This window comes from Echinococcus granulosus (assembly GCF_000524195.1).
Source record: "Echinococcus granulosus chromosome Unknown EG_S00043, whole genome shotgun sequence".
Classification (NCBI taxonomy): Eukaryota; Metazoa; Platyhelminthes; class Cestoda; order Cyclophyllidea; family Taeniidae; genus Echinococcus; species Echinococcus granulosus.
This window is the reverse complement of record NW_020170423.1, coordinates 168,299-192,699: the sequence shown is the minus strand read 5'-3', so window position 1 is coordinate 192,699 and position 24,401 is coordinate 168,299. Positions and strand designations below refer to the sequence as shown.

Sequence of the window (24,401 nt, the reverse complement as noted above, 5' to 3'; positions counted from 1 at the left end):
AATCTTCGCCTCAGCTACCCCCAATTGTTTCCTAGCCGACTCAAGGCAGTTTCGAGGACCATCTTTATACGTTTGGCTTAGCCTCTCAGCTCCGTTTCGCACACGAATTTCAATATCCAAGGCCTTTTGAATGGATGCTATGGCCTCTTCATTTGATGCAGCATTGTCTCTCATGGCGCGCAACATTTCTGCAAGACTGGTCACAGATAAAAAAGATCCTACCTTGAGGAAGCTTGTGTCGTAAAATAAGCAAGCATGTATCAAGTTCACCAATGTCTTCGGAAAGGTCTTTAATCTGTTCATTTAGCTGCTTGATGTGAGCAGAAGCCTTCTTCGAGTTTTTCGGAGTAACCAATTTTTCTTTAAATAATTGTTGGAGCTTCATTTTGTCCTGGTTCAACCTCTCCTGAAGTTGCCGATGCGTTTCTTCGACGGATGACTCTTTCAAACCATACCGACTTGTAAGAGATTTTACGTACGAAGAATATTCCTGAAAAAGCCGTAGATTAAGGAAGACGGCTTACCATTATGATGACTGCACTGAGCCAGAGCTAATGGATTTATCTAAAATGATTGCATATCACTAATAAAAACCCGGAAGTAGTAGCATGAGCAAATTGGTACAAGTAAAACTGCCGCTTTAAATACCGGAGGAAACACTTGTTGGGAAAAAACCTGAATTCAAATCACAAAAGTCCTAGGGCTTCAATGCAACCAACACCGGTCCTATAATGGGATGTTTGATAAGACCCATGGTATGAATAAACAATGACACGTTGTATTTCGCTTAAAAATAAATTAAAAACCTCAGCAGATAATCGCAACAATGAAAAGACCAAAGTCTAGGACCCTGTAGAATTCTCAGGTATGTTAGAGTGAACCAAGATTCGCACTAAATTTCAGGTGGTATCTTTAATATGCACCATTCTAAAGAGGCAAACACCCAGTAATCCATGGAAATTACACATGACAGCATAATACTCGGCCCACCCACACAAATGCACGAATGAGCAACACCACTCAACTTTGGCGGGTCCGCTTATCTATGACTCTCGAAAGTGTTAAACAATAATTTATTAAAAAAGCTGTTATAGCATATTCGAGCAACAATCAAGCTGGTAGCTAATGGCCAGTACAACGATAAAATACCCACTGTGAATGTGTGGTGTGGCATTGCGCATGCCTATTGTGAAAATTATTTAATAGCGTAAAGCCAATATGAACTGGGTTTTCATTCCGAAAAATAAGTTAATCAACTAACGCTAAAAAATAAGCGATTAAAAGCTTGTGCACCTAATTTGTTTTAGGGAAAAAGTTCCCTTATATATTACTTGCCCCAATTTTCGGCAGTTTTTGCCTGGGCAATTTTCAGTCAAAAGGTTTACTGAATGGACACTTAAATAATTACGATGGCTAATACATTCCTACTAGCTGCAACGTCGGAATTTTCAGAATCTTTTAAGTTTCAAACCTTATAAACGTTGAAAACAATTGTAAGTTTCCCCTTTCCCACTCTAGTTTCATGTACTTTGATAACTAATTGTAAGGCATGCGTAGGAGAGAACTTGCTTTATTCGCGAAGTCTGCTAAATAAATGCAGGTTATTAAAGTCTAAATGCGATCGGAGTTCTCTTCCGCTTCAGTGGTCAGTGGAACGCGTGCGTACCCGTGGTTGACTAAAACTTAACACTATTTGCCTAATAAAACTATCTAAGCAAACTCGTACCACCCTTCAAATTTAAACTTAAAATTGCTCTTCTTCGACACAGTAATCAACCAACACCTTTTAACATAATAACTGACCGATGTTTTTATTCAATCTCTATCAATTGCTGTCGAGCGACATTTTCGCCAAATTCTTTAACTAGAGTTTTGTTGAAAAACATGCTTTAAGCTCATTTTATTGTAGAGCGATAAAAACACCTTACCACTAGCTGTAATGTAATACGATAGTGGTTTGTCCCTCGGCATTGGTGAGGCGCGACTTTTGTACTTTGAAGTAGCCCCCTTGTACCTCGCTGGGTGGACTGGCCTTTTTGGGCCATGCCAATAGCCCAGACACCTTCTCTGCGCTGAATATATATTCTGCCCGAGTATTTTGTCTTCTTTCATCTTCAGGGAGTCCCGTGACACTGCAGTAATGTTAAATTTTCCCAAACTGCCTAATATTAACTCTTTATCTGTATTGCCTGTTGAAAATAATGCGCTGAGGAAAGGCTCATGCCATTATCCCTACATCTGGTTACCGAACTAAACTAGTCTTAATTTGCTGCTTCCATGGGTTTCTTCTATTTGAGCTGTGGATGATGTTTATGAAAGGCAACACCCCATGGTTTTGATTACCTACTATCAATGTTGGGCGGCTGTAATTCCACCCCAAACACAATTTTAATGAAAGCGTGAAATCATATCGGTTGCCTTATTCACTATTTGCTGATCTTATTTATCCTTATTCACGTGACAATCCCCTACCCTCCTACAAACCTTAAAAGTCCACCTACAATGGTATGCTCTGATGGCACAGAAATCTTTTCAGATTAGGTGACCCACCCTAAAAGGTCAAGAAAACTTTGCACACAATAAGCACGTTTTGATGAAGCACTCGCGACATAGTGAAATCTCTGGATGGTTTATGCTAAAGCGAAAGTAAAATCTCCTTTCAGAACTTTGCTGAACTTCAACGTCCGCTTGTAGTTACGGTGGAAGTCAATGGGTGAACAAGCGCACTTTCCCCAACTTTCAGCGACTCTCCAAAATTAACTCTTTACATCGTTTGGTGCAACTTGGCTTACTTAAAAGAGCTAAGGGGATTTAAACATATTTCGCCATCTCGACTTCTTAAACTTTCAACAGTTAACTAATACCATTGTAATTCCCCCAAGTCTTCACGCGTGTTGTAATAAGCTAGAGAAGTGTGAAAGATCGTCCAGTTCTAATGTGCAAGGGAGCTAGCAGGCCACTAGTATGTCCAGAAAATCATATCAAAGAGCAGGATTGTAATTTCCCAAGCCTCAAATGAATGCACAAATAAGGAAACGTCAAACCATCGCATTGTAATTACAGCTCAGACTTTCCAAAATGCTCCCCATGGTCAGGCGACCCCCCACTTCCCTCCGAAGAAATCTACGGGATTCTCCATCACTCCCGGTGTGCATTAACATAAATTGATAGATGTCACTGACAGTCGGTAGGGCTTCAGGGAGAATTTGTCCTCGAGTGACTGACGGCGTAACACGTGGCCGTGCACAACCCGTCAAGGCTTCTCCATCTCGGTTGACATCTCTACTCCAGCTGCTCCTGTCCATTTGCTGCGTTTCGTTTTACCCATCGGACTTCCCTTTTCATTGATTGCTAACTTCAAGTAACATCCAACGCAAGGCTAAACTAAATGGTTTCTGACTTGAGAGTTGCTAACGTAGACCTTTCTAAAATTTTAACCGTTAATATGTGTAACTCTTTGAGTTCTCCAACTTGGCTGATGCACACTAACCTCATCAATCTGCCTGTCTTGTAAAAGTAATAATGTCAACTATGCCTTAATTAATTAAAATTGAGTTTTATGGGTTGATAGCTGAAGCGCCAGGTCATAGCTTAATGAAGATCGCTTATTCAAGGACTAATGAAAAAGACAAGCCTTAGCCCAAGTTTAATATGTCACTCAATAAATGGAACCACGCAAATGGGATATCGTGTAGGAAGTTTATGTGTGGTAAAAGGCTTTACCAAAACTCTTTGCAAGAGTACAAAATTGGCACTCTAACAGTACCAACTTTGAATGACAGCGAAGGCGCAGCTCACCGCCTAACGAATTCCACATTCAACTACCTTCACACTTCAGGTGGATTTTGATGGGATTTGAGGTTACAGCTGTCAAGGGTTTTCCCTTATCTGACTAGGTTTAGACAATTGTATAATCCAAAATACCTTCGAATTTCTCTGCCTCTCTTAACACTTCGCAATTACCAACTTCTCCATCACTATGAATGCTGCCTTCGTTCTACTTGCAGCGGTCTAGTTTACCACTGCGTGAAGGCCACAAAAACCCTAAACATAGGGCATAAAACCGTAAGTCAAGATTTTCATTTCACTACGGCTAAACCCACCAATCCCCATTCGACGTCAAAGCGGCCAGCTCAATTGGCTACCAGGTACACCTTTTCCATTGGTCAGGTTGACAATCGTAGAGTATAAATAGAGCGTTTCTCGCCATTTTGCAGCAATTTCCCACGCTTTTTTGACGGAATCCGCTAACGGAATGTCCTCTCCTGGTTAGTATTCCTTTTTTACCGTAGAAGTAATACCGTATTGCTATGCACATAGCTTCGACTTGTTTGCAGAGGGTAGAAGTGGCTGGCTAAGGTTGTATGCCTATCCATGATGGGTTCGGAAGCAGTAGATTGCATTATTTCTTTATGTGAAAATATTGTGCTCGTTGTAGAAGGTCACGCGAACCACCCTGGACCAAAACCAGGTCCACATGACTGCAAGAAAGACTGCAATAAGGCTCCGCATCCAGAAGGTCATCCTTGCCCCCACAACCCGCCTGACCACAAAGGACCTCCGCCCTGTAAACACGGCGAACACGGCAAGCCCGCTGACTGCGAGAAGAAATGCCACCCCGAAGGTCACAAGCCTGAGTGCAAGTGACGTGGCCACTACGATTAATCAAAGACTAACATTCACTCCCCTTGCCTTCCCTAGATGCTTATCCTGATTCCGGAATCTCTTCTCCTCCCTCCCCACCTCTTACCTCTATTATCTTCCAGTCTTGTTCACTTAATGTTAAGTTCTGCGCACCAGCATGGTCTTCTCATTCTCCTTTAAGGGGCGTGGGGTTGTGGTTTCGTTTGTCTCTCAATTGACACCCTGTCGGACCGCTCAGCAATCCAGAGGAAAAATCATTCAATCACTTTCTCCGTTGGCATTATTAGTAATTCCATTCCCAGTAACAAGAATGGCAGTATTTTGCTTTTCTTCCACCTATGATGATGTTCTGTAGCATCCAAGTTGCCCTTCAAGAGCCTGCTACACTGGTAGCATTAGTGCAGCTCCATGTCACCGTCGTGTAGGCCAAAGCGGGGAAGATAAAAGGTCAGCGTATCCGTGATTGCAAATGACAACACAGAACATTCGACAGCATTGTAAGAGAACGATGCTTGGTCTATTCCGACATTTAACTTTGTGACATCTTTACTCTCCTTAATTTCGGCTTCTACCTCTGTAATACAATGTTTTCACATCATTCATTCGCCCCTTCATCTGTATTGTGCGAGAATGATGATTGGCCTATTCGGGCATTTAACTTAGTGACATTTTTACTCTTGTTATTTTCGGATTCCACGACTGTGATACGATTTTTTCACCTCAATCAGCCTTACTGCTAGTCAATCCGCCAATAGACCTACCATTGACACCGATCCACACTCACGTACACGCCAACGTCGGTGGGAGGTTTGCTAAAATAATGACTACCTACTTGGAAGTCAGTTTACATTAACAGTAACCGACGAAACTGAGGGGCAAGCAAACTCACAGTCTTTTAATTGTTGGGAATATGGGTATATCGGCAACACTTCAACCCCTCATTTATGAGTTAGCGTATTCAATACGGCTTCACAGACGTCAAGTTAAGCCAAAAACTGGTGACCAAAATCAGTGTTGACGGGTCCCATGAATGATAATATGCCAAATTAGCGGTGGCACATCAAAGGAATTTGGCAATTTTAGGTGTCCCTTCCCCCGGCGATGTGCAGCATCCTTTACTCACAAGTTGCCATTACTTTCCTTTCGCTGATCGCTGTCTGTTAGGCGGTCAGGCAGTCTTAACCGTTTAAAAAAGAGGCGGGCAAGCTCTGTGATTTACTACTCCCCTATCCGCGCCATTGTCGAGGAAGAAATTTCACGGCCTTGCATTCACTGTACTTGTGCCCTCCAAGTATGAATGGCAGCCATTCAGGGGCACGCTGGGTAGGAAAACAGGATCCTCACCTAACTTTAGGCTCGGTAAAAGGGCTGGGGCGAAGTAGCCAAGTACGGACGCTATTCACCACGCAATTGACCAAATCACTGAAACTGTTGGTATCCATGATGATAAATTTCTCCAATCCAAGCTGTGAATGGCGTTGTTTACGAGAGTCAACATCCCAGGATTCTGATTCCCTCCAGTCTTCATTATTGGGTAGCGGTGATTCCATCCCAGATCCGAGATCTCTCAAAGGGGAATTTTATACTCATTGCAATATTTTTCATTTTCTAATCCTATCTATTCCTTTTCACGTGACAATTCCCTACCCTCACATGAACCGTAAAAGTCCACCTACAGTGGCATACTCTGATGATGGTACAAATATCTGGTCAGATTTGGAGACTCACCCCAAAAGTTTAAGCAAAGTTTGCATAAAATAAACACCTTTTGATACTGTGCTCGTCGCAGGGCAAAATCTCTTCATGCTTTATTTTCAAACATAAGCCGACCTTCTTAAAAAACTCAGTTGATCTTCAAAATGCACCCACAGTTCCACACTTGCAGAAGTTGACAAATCGTGATGTGCATAATTCAAGTGAAAGAAATACACAGAAATGTGCAGAACTGCCAAAATACCCACACAAATGCATGAATAAACAACACCATTTGACGCGAGCCGATCCACAATGCTCGAATGACTTATCCAGGTCTTTGGTACCTTCAAATAGTGGTCAACGCAATGATAACTGACGTGCTCTCTGACCTGGAAATTGCTTACAAAGACCCTCTCAATGTGCTCAAGCATTGATAAAACAGCCCATTTTATTCCTCTGGCTCTTCAATTAACTAAACTCCTCAGTCCACCTGCTTTGTTTGGGTAACGATGATAACCAATGCATAATGTGTCAAAATCAGGTTCTAATAATAACTCTTAGTTGTCCATGGGGACGTAGACAAGGGCAACAACCTTCACAACCACTACACCCTCAGCATTTGACTCAAAGCTCTACTCTTTGAGCTTGAAATGTAACAGTGGATTTCACGAATGCAAAACGTCTAAACAATGCATTGCCCCTATAGGACAAAATCGGAGCCCTATTCCTCAAACCCACTTTCATCTGCCTTCTCGCCCTTCACGTGCCTCCTGAGGCTAGTCCTCAACATGATTTGAGCAATGTGATTCTGCTTTAACATTTGTATAATTCACAATTCTTTCCAATCCCTCGTATCGGCACTATACTTCGCATTTACCAACTCCAACGTCACTGCGGATACAGCCTTCAGTCTACTCACAATGCTCTACTTTGCGAATGTGTTGGTCACGATCAATCTTGAACACAGATGTACACCTCACCTTGCATGAACCAAGTCAGGCACTTTCAGTGTAGAGTGTTCCACGCCACAGCGTCTAAACCAGCCAATCCACATGAGGCATTGAGGCAGCCAAGTGCATTGGTTACCGATCCCACCTCTTCCATTGGCTAGGTTGACATTCCTAGAGCATAAATACGGGCTTTTCTCACCACTTTGCAATCTTCCAACGACTTACACCAACGAAATGTCTTCTCCAGGTCAGCTTCCAATTTTTTACCACAGTAGGAATACAGCATTGTTGTGCATATACGTTTGACTTGCTAGCGTAATGAATGACGGATAAGGTTGGATAATTCCATCTGATAGGTTTGGAAACAGCAGATTTCATGATTGCGCTATGTGTGTGTGTGTGTGTGCGTTGTTTGCGTTGTAGAAGGTCACGCAAACCACCCTGGACCAAAACCAGGTCCACATGACTGCAAGAAAGACTGCAATAAGGCTCCGCATCCAGAAGGTCATCCTTGCCCCCACAACCCGCCTGACCACAAAGGACCTCCGCCCTGTAAACACGGCGAACACGGCAAGCCCGCTGACTGCGAGAAGAAATGCCACCCCGAAGGTCACAAGCCTGATTGCAAGTGACGTGGCCACTACGATTAATCAAAGACTAACATTCACTCCCCTTGCCTTCCCTAGATGCTTATCCTGATTCCGGAATCTCTTCTCCTCCCTCCCCACCTCTTACCTCTATTATCTTCCAGTCTTGTTCACTTAATGTTAAGTTCTGCGCACCAGCATGGTCTTCTCATCCCACCTTAAAACAGATGGGGCTGTGATTTCCTAAGTCTTGCTATTCACAAATAATTAGTGTTCAGCAATTTATTAGGTCCATAAGAGATAAATTTATGACAAGAATTGTCTCTCCTTCGCCTGCGTTTGCATCATTGAAAAGGTTTTTTACAAGGAGAAAATAACATTTCATTCCTTAGCTTCCAACCAGGGTCAAGATCTTAACAGTCAAGTTACCGGTAAAGACAGCTTCACTCGTCGCAAGAGTAGCATGAGGGGCAGCTCCATGCTTACGGCATGCAGACTAAATAAAAGAAGACGAAACGCCCGCGTATCCATGATTATAGGGAAAACATATCATTCAGCTATGTTGTGAGGAAACCATATTTGACCCAATCGACTCCAGCTTCTACTTCTGCGTCACAGCGTTCTCACATCATTTCTAACGCATTCCATGGACCTCCAACCACAGTCACACAAGAAGGTGTCAGAAGGTTTCGCGTGATAGGACTAACTACATGGGAATCAGGTTAAATTTGCAGAGGTCAACCAAACTGTAAAGCAAACGAACTGACAGTCCAATGGTGGTACAACGACATCACTTCAACCCTCATTCATGCGTCAGCACTTTTTGTACGTCTTCAGAGACGTCAAGGCAAGTCAAAATGATGCCCAGGATCGGTGTCAATGAGCCCAATGAATGATGACACTAAAAATTAGCATAAACATCTGACGTGTTGGAATTCAAACACTTGCACAGAGCCATCCGTTCTATCAGTTAAGTGCTGGAATCAATGCTTAAAAGCATAAACAATACAAGCAAAGCTATCCCTACAAGGCATCCACCATCACCACTGCAGTACGGCAATGGAAGTGGTATAAAGACGCATGCAGACTAGCTACCTAGCCCTCCAGCAAACAAACCCTCCAGCCAAAAAAGAAGCGCTGTAGCCGGGGCTAACGACTCGTCACAGATGACACCTACATTTTTATGAAAGCACATAGAGGCGAATGTGCAAACCCAAACCCATCTTGAAACTAGGAATTCATCCATCAGTAATACCATAGTCCACCTTGCCACGAAATTAAGACCATTCCCCATGACAAGCACACACAACACAGTCAAGAAGTGAAAAGAGAAGTGTAATTGACCAGGTTGTTGGCAGAGTTCAGCACCTCTCATAGTCAGTGAACTAGATTAAAGAAAGTCATACAAATGTGATACACACAAAGGCGCACAAAAGCGCGAGGGATAGTGGTGTAAACGCTAGTGTATGAACGCATGTATGTGAGAACCTGAGCCCCGTCACCACTACCCGTAGCAAATTGGACATAGTGGTCGATGCCTTGTGCACTGCAACCATTGCACCAACTGCGGTACAACTTTTCATCGGTACGCATTCGGTGATGAATGGTGATCTCTGTAAGGACGACGTGAAAACAACTGCCTGACAAATGAGCTAACTCCCATAGGAGTAGATGAAGAGAACGCTTTCGGGTCTCGCTGCGTCTATCCCCAAACCTTGCCGAGAATTCTGTGGGCAAACCGAAGTGAGCGGGTGTCGTCTGCAAGCCTACTCCTCCTCCTCCAGGGGAAAAAGGTGCTGTCGGGAAGTTGGTGAGGTAATTTTGACACCATTGGAAGGCAAAAGCGATGGTAGGGTCGGATCATCAGACTAAAACAAAAAACAACAACACCAAATCATACGGACATAAACTGCGAAGCAGTAGATAGCCATCAAGTGTTACTGTCAACAAAACAAGTTCCAAGCAAATAACTATCAAGGACGAATTAAGCAAAAAAGACCGTGCCGACGTACACCAGCATGCTTCAATCGTGCCAACTGATTCCGCAGAAAGCCGATCTTCGCCTCAGCTACCCACAATTGTTTCCTAGCCGACTCAAGGCAGTTTCGAGGACCATCTTTATACGTTTGGCTTAGCCTCTCAGCTCCGTTTCGCACACGAATTTCAATATCCAAGGCCTTTTGAATGGATGCTATGGCCTCTTCATTTGATGCAGCATTGTCTCTCATGGCGCGCAACATTTCTGCAAGACTGGTCACAGATAAAAAAGATCCTACCTTGAGGAAGCTTGTGTCGTAAAATAAGCAAGCATATATCAAGTTCACCAATGTCTTCGGAAAGGTCTTTAGTCTGTTCATTTAGCTGCTTGATGTGAGCAGAAGCCTTCTTCGAGTTTTTCGGAGTAACAAATTTTTATTTAGGTAACTGTTGGAGCTTCACTTTGATCTGGTTGAGACTATTCTGAAGTTTACAAATCGTATGCACAAAATCTGAAGCAAATGAGTTCTAAGAAAATAGGTGCGGAGCACGTTGAACTAAAATTTGTGCTTTGAATTAGCCGTATCCCATAATAACCACCACTTAAGAAGAAAAACAGTTAGATATTTGAGGGAAATCGCGTAAGACAGCGTAGATCCCAAACTAACCACACGAACATCTCGGGCCAGCATCATTCAACTGAGGCGGACTCGGTTATCGTGACCCTTGGAAGTGTTGAACGAAAATCAAGGTAGAAAATAGCTATGGTAGAGTTCGTTAATTTAAATCCACAGTGTTTAAAGTTTAAATTATTTGTCTGTTTTTCAAAATATTTTAGAGTGATGAGTTTAATTATTAGATCCCAATGCTCCTGATTATTTACCTCAAGTACCGCTATACGTAACGCTAATCTAAATGCTATCTAACCTAAGAGTTGTAAACATATAATCTTTCAATATGGCTATTTGTAATTGGTTTAGCCTTATTTTTTCGGCTTTGCTACCTGACGTTAGACTTATCAGTGAACTTTTCTCGCAGATTTATCGTTATGAATTTGACAAGACTTTGCCTGAAAAAGTGATGACCGGGGCAGCTAGTAGCACTGCCTAATTGTCCTTGGTTGCGTAATTAAGTGCAACAATATTTGACTGAATGACCGATTTGTACCATTCGGATTAATCTAAACAGCAGTAGCGATTGTGGAGGCAGTACTAACATTATTTCCTAGTTAGCTGCCATTTTTTATTCAACATTAAATCATTAGCACCCTCTATACTCTTAACCCAACTTTGATGTGTCCGAGGGTGCACATAACTGCAACTTAGATATACGCATAAGTAATGATCTACTACCCACATCTTTAGTGCAAAGTGAGACGATTTATTAACTGGGCATTTAAAAGGTCTGCCCTTATTTTATTTCCGCCGGTGACTCATCGAGTGATGCCGCTGATTCTAAATGCCGCATTGTTTTTTTACGAAGGCAAAACAACTGGACATATATACACTACTAGTATTAAATATCACCGAGGGTGTAGTGTACCTTTTCCGAAAATTGGCATTGGTCGACTTTTGCTCCTCATGTGGATAAAGATGGCACTCCTAATTAACACCGCCTACTTATTTCCTTCTCACTCCCCATCCTTGCCATTTACAAACTCCACTCTCATTATGATTGCTACCTGCGCTCTACTTTTAACAGTCTAGTTTACTACCGCAAAGGCCATGTGAAAAAACCTAAACAAAGAGAACGGAGACGCGCGCTAGCACTGTTATGGGCTAAATCAAGCACTCATGGCCGGGCGTTCCGTTCAGGCAGAGCTAAACCCACCAATCCACATGAGGTACTAATACATCCAGGCTATTGGCTAGAAGATTCACCTTTCTCATTGGTCCGGCTGGCAATCGTCGGACGTAAATAGGGGCGTAGCTTAGCTTTCTCCACTGTTGTACATTGTACTATTTCTGTCAACTAACACCGGCGGAATGTCCTCTTCTGGTGAGTTTCCTGTTCTTTTTTCACAGTAGTGGTGTAACATTACTATACACGTAGGTTCGACTTGTTTGCAGGGAAGATGATATGTTAGGTTAGATGCTTCTCTTTGATAGTTTTGGAAACAGTGGATTTCACTATTACTTTATGTGTACATGCTGTGTTTAAAGTAGAAGCTCATATGCACCACCACGAGCACGGGTCAGCGGACTGCAAGAAGGTCTGCGGTGAGGGTGCTGCCACCAAATGCCAAACTGGCTGTCACAAACCGGGCGTTGGGCATGGAACTGAACCCTGCAAACACGACAAACCCGCTGATTGTGATAAAAAGTGCCACTCGGGAGAGCAAAAGCCTGCTACCGACTGTAAGGGCTGTTGCCACTAATTTAAGACAAATGTTCACTTCCTTTACCTCCCTAAACTGTTCATCCTGATTCTGGATCTGCTTCTCCTTCATTTCTGCCCACCTATTGCCTATGTTGTCTTCTAACATTCTCTACTAAATATTAATGTCTCCTCGGCAGTACGGACTTCTCATTTTCCAAAATCCGTGGGTTTGTGGTTTCCTAAGTCCACCATTTCACAAGCTATTAGGCGGCTCAGCAATCCACAGGGCCTATGAGGAATAAATCCATAATGAAAATCGTCTCATCACTATCTCTTGTTTGCATTATTGACGGTTTTACTTTCACTAAATTCCTTAATGTTTCAACTGTGGTGGAGCTCTGTAGCACTCAAGCTACTGGTAAAGACCCTGATGCACCTCCTTGCTGCTGACGTATGGACTGAATCGCAGAGGATGAAAGGCTCGGGCATCTATGAATTTAATAATAACAGATGTCACAGAGATAACTCCACCACCTCTTCACTCTCCGTGGTACTGGCTCTTATCTCTGTAGCACGGTGTTCTGACATCATTCCCCCATATGGCCGGTTCGGCCTTCTATGCACCTTCCATGGATCTCTATCCACCCGCATGCACATGCCGGTGCCTTTGGGAGGAGCTCTGGTGCTACAGTGTACTGCCCTTCCTTTCAAAAACGTCTTCCTTGACGCTCTCCATGATCTCTTATCTGCTCCACGACAATCTTTTTAGTGATTCTTAGCAGAACACAAGACTAGGAAGACTACTACGTATCTGTACTAGAATGAAGATTGTGAGTTTTTTTGACCAGCGTGAGATCCAGTAATTAAACTTAAGTGAGGAAAGGAGTAGTTCCAGGGATTTAAATCCAAAGCAAAGCAATATTTTTCGGAGAGCCTAATCAAAGTACTAACTGCTTAGAGCCACGTAATGTTTTCCCATCTCCATATTTCTTGCAACTTGGAGGTATAACAAATGTTCATTCTTCGCTCACCATTCTCAGTTTCCTTTACGGACCATTTGGATTTGTGCGATTCTGACCTTCTCTAATTACTGCCCTCGGCATTGAACCCTTCGCCAAATCGCCACCGATTTTGTTATTCATTGCATATACTTTCCTTGGTGACGTTTCAGCGCAACATGCAACCCTTAAAATTCTGACTGTTTTGGCACTGTGAAGTGGGTTACTTACCAGTGTGGGCGCTTGAGTCATCTTGGAAAATTTCATGTAACCTTTGTGACTCAGATCATGTTAAAAACACGTTTTTCACACAAACAAACAAATGCAGATCCAATCTTTATGATTTGATTTATTTCCGGTAGATTTACCCGTTTACTAGTTGATTAATATCCACGAAAAAGACGTGATAGTAGGTGTGAATGAGAATCTGCTAACAAAGGTTTGTCGCACCCAATTTGCTTTGACATTGGCACATTTGGCAGCAATAATTTGACTCCCGTGGTGAATTTTGATGTATGCATAATCTGGAACGGGATTCGGGATCTACTTCTCGGATGGTATTCGAGAATTTTCAACGATCTAGAGGGATAGAAATACAAGCTTTAAATAACTTCCAGTGTCAAGCGTGATGGCACCTGTAGCAAAGATAACTATTCTCTTTTGGCAATGCAAACACTGCATCTTTGACTGGAATTTTCATCCATTAACTTTACATGCAAAGGGATAATAAATAGGACTGACTTAGGACTACATTCTTTTGCAGTTTTGCCCCATAAACTAGATGACAAATGGGGTGATTGGTGGCAGGTAAACAATATGGTCAATCTAATGTGGCTGCTAAGATTTGATTTCAAAAGAGAATAACCAAGTTGGTTTCAGTGGAGTATAGGTATGAGATGAGCACAAGATCACCACGGTTGTAAATGCTAGCTACCTCCATTTCTCATGCAATTGTCGACTACCAATGCCAAGAAAAAGGTAACAATCATCACTCAGAGGGATAAAGTAAGCAAGGATGAGAAAGAGGCTAAATCTACCCTCCCTAAGGTGCACTAAAAGACGTTTGAATGAGCTAGTTTTGCGCTGTCTTGCAAGAATATGAATGGCACCTCCTCCAGACTCACTGACCGACTAGTACCGTCTGCTTCTGAGGAAGAAAAGTCAAGGTTGTATCCAGCTTAGCCGAGTAATTAAGCTTCTGTTGCATTGTCTGTTCTTTAGTAAACGAGCAATCTCTAGTGATCATTTGCGTCTGCAGTCAACCGCATGAACAGAGATGATCTTGTGGAAATAGGTGTAGATAATCAGCACCATGTTTGCTTAGTGTTGCACCACGAAAGCCCACTTCTAGTCACAAGTCATACCGTCAGCCAGTCAGGAGATAATTACTTATAATTACCTGTTAGGGTAGTTGGACACACCTATCTCTGCGGTACTTTTTTGCAAATTTCTTTTTCCAGGCGATATACGTATAAATCAATTGCTCCATCATTTACGCAAAACATTCTACCATAATCAAGTGGTGTAAACAATCCAATTCTGGACGATGCGTTATGCTGCCGCACATTTCACCTTTTTTTAAATACTATTCATCAAATTCTACGAGAATTTTCTGCAATAACGAAACCGAGTTAAACTAGGTTCGTAGTCCATACAAGCTCGAAGCACATCAGATTAATTCCACCATCATTTTTCGATACTTACGTTCAAAAGAACAGTATAAGTGATAGATGAAGGGTCTCGATAAATTGAGCGATATCAACGCCATGTAAAAGGGTTATAAAAGATTGGGTGCATCCTACGAGCCGCTTTAAATTGCACAAGTCAATGCAGTGAGCTACACCTAAAAACGTGTTAAATCTCTTGAACATTTAGTGCTTTTAATCTTCCCCAACCTTGTAAAAATGGAAATCATCTCATATTGGAAGAAAAGGCAGGATTACTAGAAAATGATCCACTACATAGAGGGTGCTTGTGGGACTTAAGGAAGTATACGGAGAACATGGATACTGAGTCATCTTCCGTTCCGTTAGGACGGAGAGAGAGAGGTCATCATGACAAAATTCCTTGATGTCGGTAAACTGCCAAAGCGTAGATTTTTTCCTTCGTAAGTGCCAGTCATTTCAAGTAAGTGTAATACATCAACGTTCCCATTGAGGACGCTCACATACGTAAGGTTAAAAAGGCTTCGAACGTATACAATGCGGCAGTATAACCAGTCTACTCTTGAGTGTCACGCAAACAACCGCGCAAGTCTTGGCCAAGAAATTGCAAAATTTGGCTTATGGGTATATTTTAACCGATGTAGGATCATTCGTTACCTATCTACAAGTCACTTACCCTCATTCTATCAAATCAAACAACAGGAAACAGGTGTCCGTGTTTTTACTTGAATGAATTTAAGTCGAGCCAAGGTATGTAAATGAGAAGCGTTATCAACCATCGCTTTAATCACCCGCTTTTGCCTTTAGAATCACAAATGTTAGATGGTACATTGGCGTGATCAACGATTTGTAAGTTGATTCTGCGGTGGCATCGTCAAGGCCAACTATTGGGCGTGGATTTAAACATCGTTCTGGCATCCTGTTTTATTGCATAAAAAAAGAGACTGTTCTTTAAAATTTGGATAACCCTAATGATGACGGAAACCTTGTCTTTTCGTAAATTTGCGAAAACGATGATTAAATTGCTTTGTCGAGTTATAATTCGAAGAAAACCAACAAGTGGCAAAAATGTCTATTTTATGCTCTCGTTAAAGCATCACTCTCTTGGTAGCCGGCTAAAAAATGAGTTTATGTTCAAGAATCACCTGGCCATCGATCTCTTCTATGGTGGGATAACGAGGGCTACCACTTTTAAACAGCCCAATCTAGGCTTCAGTAATTATCAGCCAAAATAATATTTAATTCGGCGAGCGTCATGACATCTGAACCTAACAACAAAGTGGCAAGCCTGATTAAAAATGACGCTGTTTCGCTGTTGCCAAGGCCGTACCAGTAAAAAACGCAGGAGCTCCTTCATACTACTCCCACGAGGCGGAACCGCCACCTCTGTCAAAAGGTACAAGTCGTACTTATTTTACTACTTTCAGTACAACACATCTATTTAATACGCAAATTGTCATCCGTACAGGGGTCTATCTCCTGACAAATTGCCTCAAAAGGAGCCGACCCCCATGTTTCCCGAGGTACCAAACTAGCAAGTGATTAGGTCACGTCGTAACGTGACAGGAGCAGGCAACAGAGTGATACGCCTTCTGCTACGCATAGGCAATTAACATTCGACGGGAATAAGGTAAGAACAGTGGTCCAGCGGTAGCGCACTCGTGGACCAGTGCAGTGGTGAATGCTCTCACCCCCCTAAGTCATTTGATAGCCGTCATGGTACAACAGTGTCAATTAAGAAGTGCATGCTGTCATAAAGTATACAATTTAATTTTTTGGTCATAAAGTGAGGCGAAATGAGTGCCCGTGTACATGTATGTCTGCAGCTGAGATTAAGCAACTGTCATCATCGCCCTGAGAAAAGACCCGTTTCAAGGCGTGCATCTTATAGAAGGTCTGCAAGTTGAAAGTCACCATTTTCTCCCCATGGAACAAGGAAATCCTGTTAAAATAAAACATTCTCTAATATACGACTCCATACAAAAGGGTACGGCAACTTTTTGAAATTCAGGAACGTACGGGAAGCAAGCGATTTCGGAGATATAATTTGAACGCGGGTACTTGAGTCTTCGTAGGTTTTTCTCCACTCTCCGGCTCGGCCCTCCAGACATGCCAGCAGCCTCTCAACGTTGGTAAGTAGTATGTTCTTCCACAGCATTTGCGGCTGTTACAACCTTATTTAAGTACGGCAGTTGGCATCCATTTACCTCTCATTTGTAAATAAATGTCAAAGGGAGGTTTGGAGATTTCCCTTTTGGGTTGCAACAAACAAGGGGAGTGTAAACACCTTTGCGTCGCGAGTCTTCAATGACGTCGTAAGAAGTATGGAAGAGCATATATTATGTACAAAAGCCCTGGGAGGCTGCTGTCATGAACTACACAAGCAAAAGCACAACCTACGGAGAACAAAGTGCTCGGGAAGTTCAACACGGCCACACAAAACGTCAAAATAATCGCATCAGCACTCGGGTAGTAGAGGTGCGGAGAAGGTGTCGCTTGTTCATCTAGTTGACACCTATCGACAGCTCCGTAATGCCCAAATCCCGATGGTTCAAGCTTAACATTGCTTCTATTGTTAATGAACTTCTTGCAGAACACGGGATTGGGGAAATAACCAAAGATGGACGTTACTTTTTACTCCTCGATTAGGAAGTCTGTGCAGATTTCTTCAGCCGTGGCAGATGTCCTTCATCTGTCACACTGGGACATAGTACCCCGCCACAGAGATCAGGATACTTGTTCTTTTGGATTGGGTTGACTTGGCCCCTGCCACCAGTGTGTGGCGTCCTCAAGTCTTCCCTAAAGTCGTAACACGCCGCAGTAGTATGGAAGGCCACATGTAACCGGGCGGAGACCACGTCGCTGAGCCAAAGTACAATTTGGAGAGCCGAAAGTGTCAACGTGAGTAAACACACAATTAATCAAAACGTCAATTTACTATAAACATACCCTAGTCATATATTTTTTTGTTTCATCAAACGATTGATACGGTTTGGTAGTAGAGAGCCCTACCAAAAAATGGTAGAATCGCTATCTCACCTATCGGTTTAAAAATAAAGCCTGATGGACAGAAAGACACAAATTTTTTCCTTGCAAGGCTGGAAATAGAGTCAGTCTTAAAAGCGCCAGTTCAGTCAATGGAGGGCCGGTAGAGGTGAAAACAGAAAGACGACCAGACACTTCTATGCCCACCAACAGTTCGATTCGGTCGCGTTAATAATCACCTGGTCTGCAGAAAGTTAAGACCACACACGGCATGCTTGACTGTCTGTCACCCCAGCGAGAGGTCTCTATTTCGAATGTATTGATTGCCAGTGCCCCCAGACCATTAGATTGACACCCTAAACCACTATTTAAGCAGATAGATCGAGACTGCAACTCGGATGACATTACAAATTTGTAGTAAGGCGGTCGGGAAGTAAAAACTAAGGCCAGTTAGTCTGGTGATAATTATATTTTCCAACAGTCGTAAATGCACAAAGTACAGTAGAGGAAGAGCGGAGGGCGGGACGGGACGAGAGAGACAGATCACAGGTCCGTGAATGAGACTAGGGAGAGAAGAGAGGGGGGGGGGGGGGAGGCGAGAATGAGAGGGATAAAATTAAGTGGCGCCGAACTCCTGCATCCACTTCTCATACTTCTCAATGTCAGCCGCGGAGACGGACTTGGAGACACGGGAGATGGCCTCCTCGAAGTCACGCATCCTTGTCGGTAGGTTGAGATCGGCGGTTCGAAGGCTTTTTATCTCCTCCACGGACAAACCTTCAATCGCCCGTCGCATGGACATCATCGATGCGTCTCTATACCGTTCCAAAGAGGGGAACAAAAAATCTCTTCATAAATTACTGCGTCTCCTTTTCATCAGTCTTATGAGTTTTTGTCGCTTTCATTATGTAATTCAGCCTCTAGATGCACTATCCCTCATTTTATCGTAATGATATGAATTAGGAATTCTGCCGTCAGTGTTCCGCGGTACCTGTGATCTGCCACGACTGAAGCCAGAAAGAACATTCAATGGAAGCGAAAACTGTAGTTACTTCCTGACATAGTTCCCTATTGCAAGAGTAAAGAGTTGTCGATCCTGCTGATCCGTCCCAGAAAGCTGTCTTCGTACAAAGAAAACTCCAAAATCGCAAATATTCATCACTGAACACAGAAAGGATTATCACCCATGATCTCACAGCATAGTATGCGCCGATCATCCTCGTAGCAAGTATTCCACGTAGGCAACCACCACAGTCACAATCGAAACCAAGGTACCACAGAGCACCACCTCTACCACCGTGCTGTGCCTTAGTTTTCAGGAAAAGCCATCATCGCCACACATACAGGTGCTGTTGCCGGTAGACCTGACTAACAGTGTCTGGAGGTCGGCACGACACATACGCTGGCTATTACCAAGGAATATTTGGCACCTGGTACTGCGTGTACTACCGTTACGGTAGCAAAACCGCCCATTCGACTCCATTGCCCCTTTTGCACAGGCCGCAGCCTCAAAAAATTACAAGACACAAAAAGTGATTAGCCACAACTAGGCTGAAATTTTGCCCTTCTGAACCTCCCCCCGCCCTCCTGTGGCCCGATGTTTCCCAAGAAAGCACATTTGTTAAACCCGGTAACAAGACAGAGGTAGTGCACAAGAGGACACGGTCAGTAAAAACGGCAACACATGAAGGTCACAAACTGGTCAAATTAACTGACCCCTAAGGGTGAAGAAGCATTCAAAGGTAGTCAGCCAACACAGAATAACCTTTTTGTTACCTCTCACAATACCTCATCTCCTACCTCTCAGACTGAGGCACCTAGAACGACAATAATCACAATACCCAGAGCTACTCGAACTCTACTATTGAGGGTTTATACCCGAAATGATTAAAGACCACCACCATCGGTGATAATGGTCAAATTTGATAAATAACGATTGCCATAAACAGTTCTTTGATGTTTATGTAATGTGTAGTAAATTCCATAATTTGTCACCGCCATTTAAGAACCCTTTTCACCTTCACAATGGCTTAAATGACTGACGCATAAATTATTGCGGTTTCGCAAACTTCAGATTGAGAACCGAGTGTTTACACGAGGCGAGAACTTTAAAGATGTTTTTAGGCTAATTCCAGATAGTTGCCAGCTGGAAACAGGACCTCTTCAACTAAATAGGCTTAAATAATAAAGCCGTAGTTAAAGCTCAGCTACATGTGTGCAGCTTACCGGCAAACATTGGTGATGTCAGCGCCGGAGTAGCCAGCCAACTTCTCCGCAATCTTCTCAAACTTCACATCATCATCCAAGAGGACCTCGCGCAGATTAATATGCAACAGCGCCAATCGTCCGGTGACTGCATATGCAAATGGAGAGGAAAGGGTAGTAAAGACATCGCCAAATTATGCATGGTGCCGGAGTAGGACCTGGCAGCGCATATTCCAACCCCCAACTGATTCGCATCATGTGGGTGGATAATTGTATCACAGTCCTGTTTTTTCAACAATTTATTTTTTGGTTTCTGACATATGAGAATTATTATGTGGAAGAGCCACTACTGGAATGTGCGTCGTGATTCTACGACAGTGTATTAAGTTCTATCCTCTTAAAAGGAAATGATATAGAGATTAAAAACTTAGCTTCAAAATGCTTAACTAATGATAGCTGAAGGAACCAAGGTTGGCACGGACGGTTAAGGAAGCAAAACTATGCTTTTTACCAAAAGGTCTGAAGCACTTAGTCAACGACGTGAAGAGAAGTTTTTCAATGAATGAATATCAAATAACAAGACAATGAAAACAATAGAACGTGATGGCCAAAGCTTGGGCTAAAGCCTGCGCTTCAATTATCACCAAGACAATAAAAACATCGAAAGGGTGTTGTTACTGGTGGAAGGTAATGGAAAAAACTCGATTCATCACTATATTTGGAGAGTGCTTCCCAAAAAGCAGTCCAGGTCTTATTCATCGACAAACTGTATTTTTTGAGGGAGGGAATTATGTCCAAATCTTGCAAAATCTTCCAACCATCAAAAACGACACAATCACCTTAATAAAAATACAAAACCCAAAATAATAGCGAAATTGTGCGTGCTATTTTCCACATTAAACTTCAGAGCCTCTAATTTGAAACAAATCTACACGATAAGACGGCAAAAACACGCGTAAAACCGTTATGCTACACCAGCTTCAAGGTTCGACTATTGGAAACTGAATTTCAAGTCCCCTCCGGTTGCTTTAAACTTTGAATAAGCTTCATCTACCTCACTTGTGTGACAGCAGAGATGTTCTATGGGTATTTTATTTGCGCAAAACCGCAGGTATCGAAGCCACATTTTAAAAATCTACTTACACACGAAAAAAAGGTTACATTACTGAAACAAAATTGGTCGAGGAGGCACAAAATTTTTCCAGAAAAGCCAAGAAATTACTTCCGGAGGAAATAGTTACGTCTGTAGAGGAGAAAGTGAACCTCCACTTCCGGCAATTAGGTGGATCTATTGAATCGTCCTTGCAAGGCGCTGTCTCCATTCTCCCCCCCCATCACTGCTCCCATGACGATGTTATGGTTAGTACCACCATCGGGGCACCCCACGAGAGTAAGGCGATTGGTAGTAGTCAACTTGTTTACCACTCGCAATAACATTCGAATCACAGCAAAAGTGTTAGCAAATGCCAACTATTTCTTGCATTAAAAAATCCCATTTTCAGGTGATAATAAAAGTTCATGGAAAACTATGACTTCATTTTGCAAACTGAAGCAATTACGTGAGTTTTGTGGTGCTGCAGACTTTTAAGGCCTGTTCCATTATCCCACCTCAATCAAATGAAATGAAAAATTAACTTAAATAAAATAGGAAAATCAAAAACACCAAAAAACCATAATTGGACTTTAAAAAGGCCATCAAAGGCTGAAATTTGAAGCCAAATACTGGTTTGTCGCAAGAGTGGACGTATTCAGCCCCAGAGAGCTCACTTTTACCCATACACATGCCAAGAAATGTAGTGAATAACCGAGAACTTACCGCTAGGTAGGGGTATGTAAATCCGTTTTTCCAGTCGACGTCGCAGAGCTTCGTCAATGTCCCAAGGAAAGTTGGTCGCGGCGAGAACCATGACTGTTTTAGTCGGGTCATCATCCTGTCCCGTAGCGCCATTAACACCTGGTGACAGAGGTCGAAACATCTACGTTAAGAATTGTGAATCTCTAGCTCAATTGTTAACAGTTCCGTTCTGGAAGTGAACTACTTTTCTACCGAGTTTCAATAAGTAGCAAAGTGCGCTCACCATCCATTTGCACTAGAAGTTCAGATTTGACTCGTCTGGAGGCCTCGTGCTCAGATTCACCGCCACGTCGCGAGCAAAGCGAGTCAATTTCATCGATGAAGATGGTGCTGGGAGCGTAAAATCGCGCCATGTCGAAAAGAATGCGCACCAATTTCTCCGACTCACCACGCCACTTGCTGGTGAGACTGGTGCTTGAGACGTTGAAGAAGGTGGTGCCGCACTCCGTAGCAACGGCTTTGGCCAACAGCGTTTTGCCAGTGCCTGGGGGTCCTACCATCAGCACACCCTAGGGGTCAAGCAACAGTACTATTGGCCAAAAGATCCGGCCACAACTTCCAGATAATATATTTTCTCGAAACTACAAATTCGCCATTTGTACTGGAAAAAGATACTAATCATATATTTCGGCTGACACCGATGTCCGCTGATAGTTCACATTGGTGCAAACACCTCGTGTGCGCATGGCACGTTTTGAGTACGAAGTTTGATCAGACCGTTTTTAAAAGAACAGGAAATTATGTAAAGGTTAGTTGTTAAGTATTGATACAATCGACCGAACCTAAATGCATACAAGGATTTTTAAGCACACAAAAATCTTATAGAAGAAAATGGTTCTCGAGACGTTGGCATAACCAAAAGGCACACCTATATTTTCAAACATTTGAGAGCTAAATGCCTATTCCAAAATTCTACATTCGCTATCCAAAATGGTGCAGGTATCAAGATTTTACGAAAGAGCTGTTCTGATGAGATGGACGTTTATTAAAGGATCACGTTTATTTAAATATTTTGACAATGTAAAAATAAAAGACCCTTTGAAGCATTTTTGGATGTCCCTAGTGAAGGTAGTTTTGTTTAGTGTCATTAATTTTTAAAACGCAATAATTGGCATACGACAGGCTTTTAAAACAGGAGAATTCCCCCAGACCATTAAAAATAAAATCTATGGGCCAAAAAATATTCGCCATGGAAATCGAACCAATGCAAATCACACCTTCCACGGTCGCCTGATGCCTTTGAAATAGTTAGGAAGTACCATAGGAAGAACTACGGCCTCTTTAAGAAGGCGCTTGGCATCATCCAGTTCGGCAATATCATCCCACCTAACGGCAGGATTTCGTTGCAAAATATCCCTCTCGAGCATTTCTGCGAGGTCTTTGTCTACAGCCCCAGCCTCGTACTTCTTCTCGCTTGCCTCTGTCGAAGCACTGCTTCTGGAGGACGAGGGATTGTTATTCGATGAACTCGCTTTTGCCGCACTAGGAGCACGACCAGAACGCTTAGCTGAAGAAAAGTGAGGAAACTCAGCGTGACTTTACAAGAACAATTAGATTCTGCTTGTCTATAATGCAGCTGCACCCAATTTTACCTGGCGCACCTTTGCTTGGTCCTCGAACTGCACCTTGGGTGCCCGAACTTCGGCAACCATCGTTAGGAGGTCTGCGGCTAGCAAGGGAACGGGAACCTGCGGGAGGCGGGCCTGAAACAGCCCCTCCAGATGATTGTGATCGTGGCAGTGGTGGAGGCCACACTTCAAGATCTCGTGTTGGCTCCTCTAATGGGTCATAGGGCAGACAACCTCCGTTCGACTTCTCGTCGAGAGTAAAGCTAGCCAAAGTTTTGTTAATGTCCGACACAAGTTCGGACTCCTGCATCACTTCTTGTTGAACCTTAAAATTGGAAGACAAAAAGAAAACATTACATTTCATAGCCATGCACTTCGAATGAGCAAAACCGACGCGAAGGATGATCTCACTTGAATCCATTGCTGCTTCCTCCCATAATCCTTGATTGTAATGAGATGCTTCTTAATGAGAGCCAAACCGCAAGAGTAGAAAGTAAGAGCACTTTCATAATTACCCAGGAGACTGTGCTCCCGAGCCTGCCTAATATTTGAAGAAATCTCAGTATAGATACACATGCTGCCTATGACGGCCCCTAGACTAAATGCACCGCGTACATTTGCGGTACACAAAACAAAACCTTAGGATGAAATTACTTTAAAAATTGGCTTCTTTGTGTGGCATCACAAATGCTGATGTGTGAGGCCAGTAGCGAGAGACGTACACCCTTAAGAGGTATGGTATCTAGTGCATTTATGGAAATATGACACATGATGCCGGAAAATGCAAAAATAATCAAATAAAAGTGCACCTATTTGCTTGTTTACCTTGTAAATTTATTATGCATAGGAAATAGTAATTTTGGATTATCTCCACACACTTGTTTTTACAAGCAGTTCAAATGTCCAAATTTAAGCATACACTAAAGTTAAGAAAATTAAATTCCTCTTCTAGCT

The 24,401-nt window shown here is 42.8% G+C and overlaps 5 protein-coding genes across 5 annotated transcripts in view; 2 read left to right on the top strand and 3 right to left on the bottom strand. All coding sequences in view use genetic code 11, as the record gives it.

The window, feature by feature from the left end:
* Positions 1-1,174, bottom strand: part of EGR_05639 (Serine/threonine-protein kinase N2) — a gene marked incomplete at both ends in the record, with an annotated part of 41,017 nt that extends 39,843 nt beyond the window's left edge. The window contains 4 exons of the mRNA XM_024494888.1: positions 19-188; positions 223-490; positions 525-551; positions 1,154-1,174. Coding sequence (XP_024350685.1) covers positions 19-188; positions 223-490; positions 525-551; positions 1,154-1,174 — 486 coding nt within the window. The remainder of the gene's footprint in view (positions 1-18; positions 189-222; positions 491-524; positions 552-1,153) is intronic.
* A 3,203-nt stretch (positions 1,175-4,377) lies between these two features.
* EGR_05638 (hypothetical protein) lies at positions 4,378-4,647 on the top strand (the record flags this gene model as incomplete). Its single annotated transcript, XM_024494887.1, has 1 exon — positions 4,378-4,647. One exon carries the CDS (start codon positions 4,378-4,380, stop codon positions 4,645-4,647), a length of 270 nt encoding a protein of 89 aa, XP_024350684.1.
* Positions 4,648-8,296: 3,649 nt separating this feature from the next.
* EGR_05637 (hypothetical protein) lies at positions 8,297-10,545 on the bottom strand (the record flags this gene model as incomplete). The annotated part of the gene is made up of 5 exons (XM_024494886.1): positions 8,297-8,372; positions 9,647-9,744; positions 9,889-10,118; positions 10,153-10,261; positions 10,522-10,545. 5 exons carry the CDS (start codon positions 10,543-10,545, stop codon positions 8,297-8,299), a joined length of 537 nt encoding a protein of 178 aa, XP_024350683.1.
* A 1,481-nt stretch (positions 10,546-12,026) lies between these two features.
* Positions 12,027-12,941, top strand: EGR_05636 (hypothetical protein; the record flags this gene model as incomplete). The annotated part of the gene is made up of 2 exons (XM_024494885.1): positions 12,027-12,210; positions 12,577-12,941. The coding sequence occupies 2 exons, from the start codon at positions 12,027-12,029 to the stop codon at positions 12,939-12,941; spliced, it is 549 nt and encodes a 182-aa protein (XP_024350682.1).
* Positions 12,942-18,435: 5,494 nt separating this feature from the next.
* Positions 18,436-24,023, bottom strand: EGR_05635 (Katanin p60 ATPase-containing subunit A1; the record flags this gene model as incomplete). The annotated part of the gene is made up of 7 exons (XM_024494884.1): positions 18,436-18,634; positions 20,046-20,172; positions 21,841-21,978; positions 22,103-22,388; positions 23,097-23,386; positions 23,472-23,772; positions 23,859-24,023. The coding sequence occupies 7 exons, from the start codon at positions 24,021-24,023 to the stop codon at positions 18,436-18,438; spliced, it is 1,506 nt and encodes a 501-aa protein (XP_024350681.1).
* Positions 24,024-24,401: the final 378 nt, after the last annotated feature.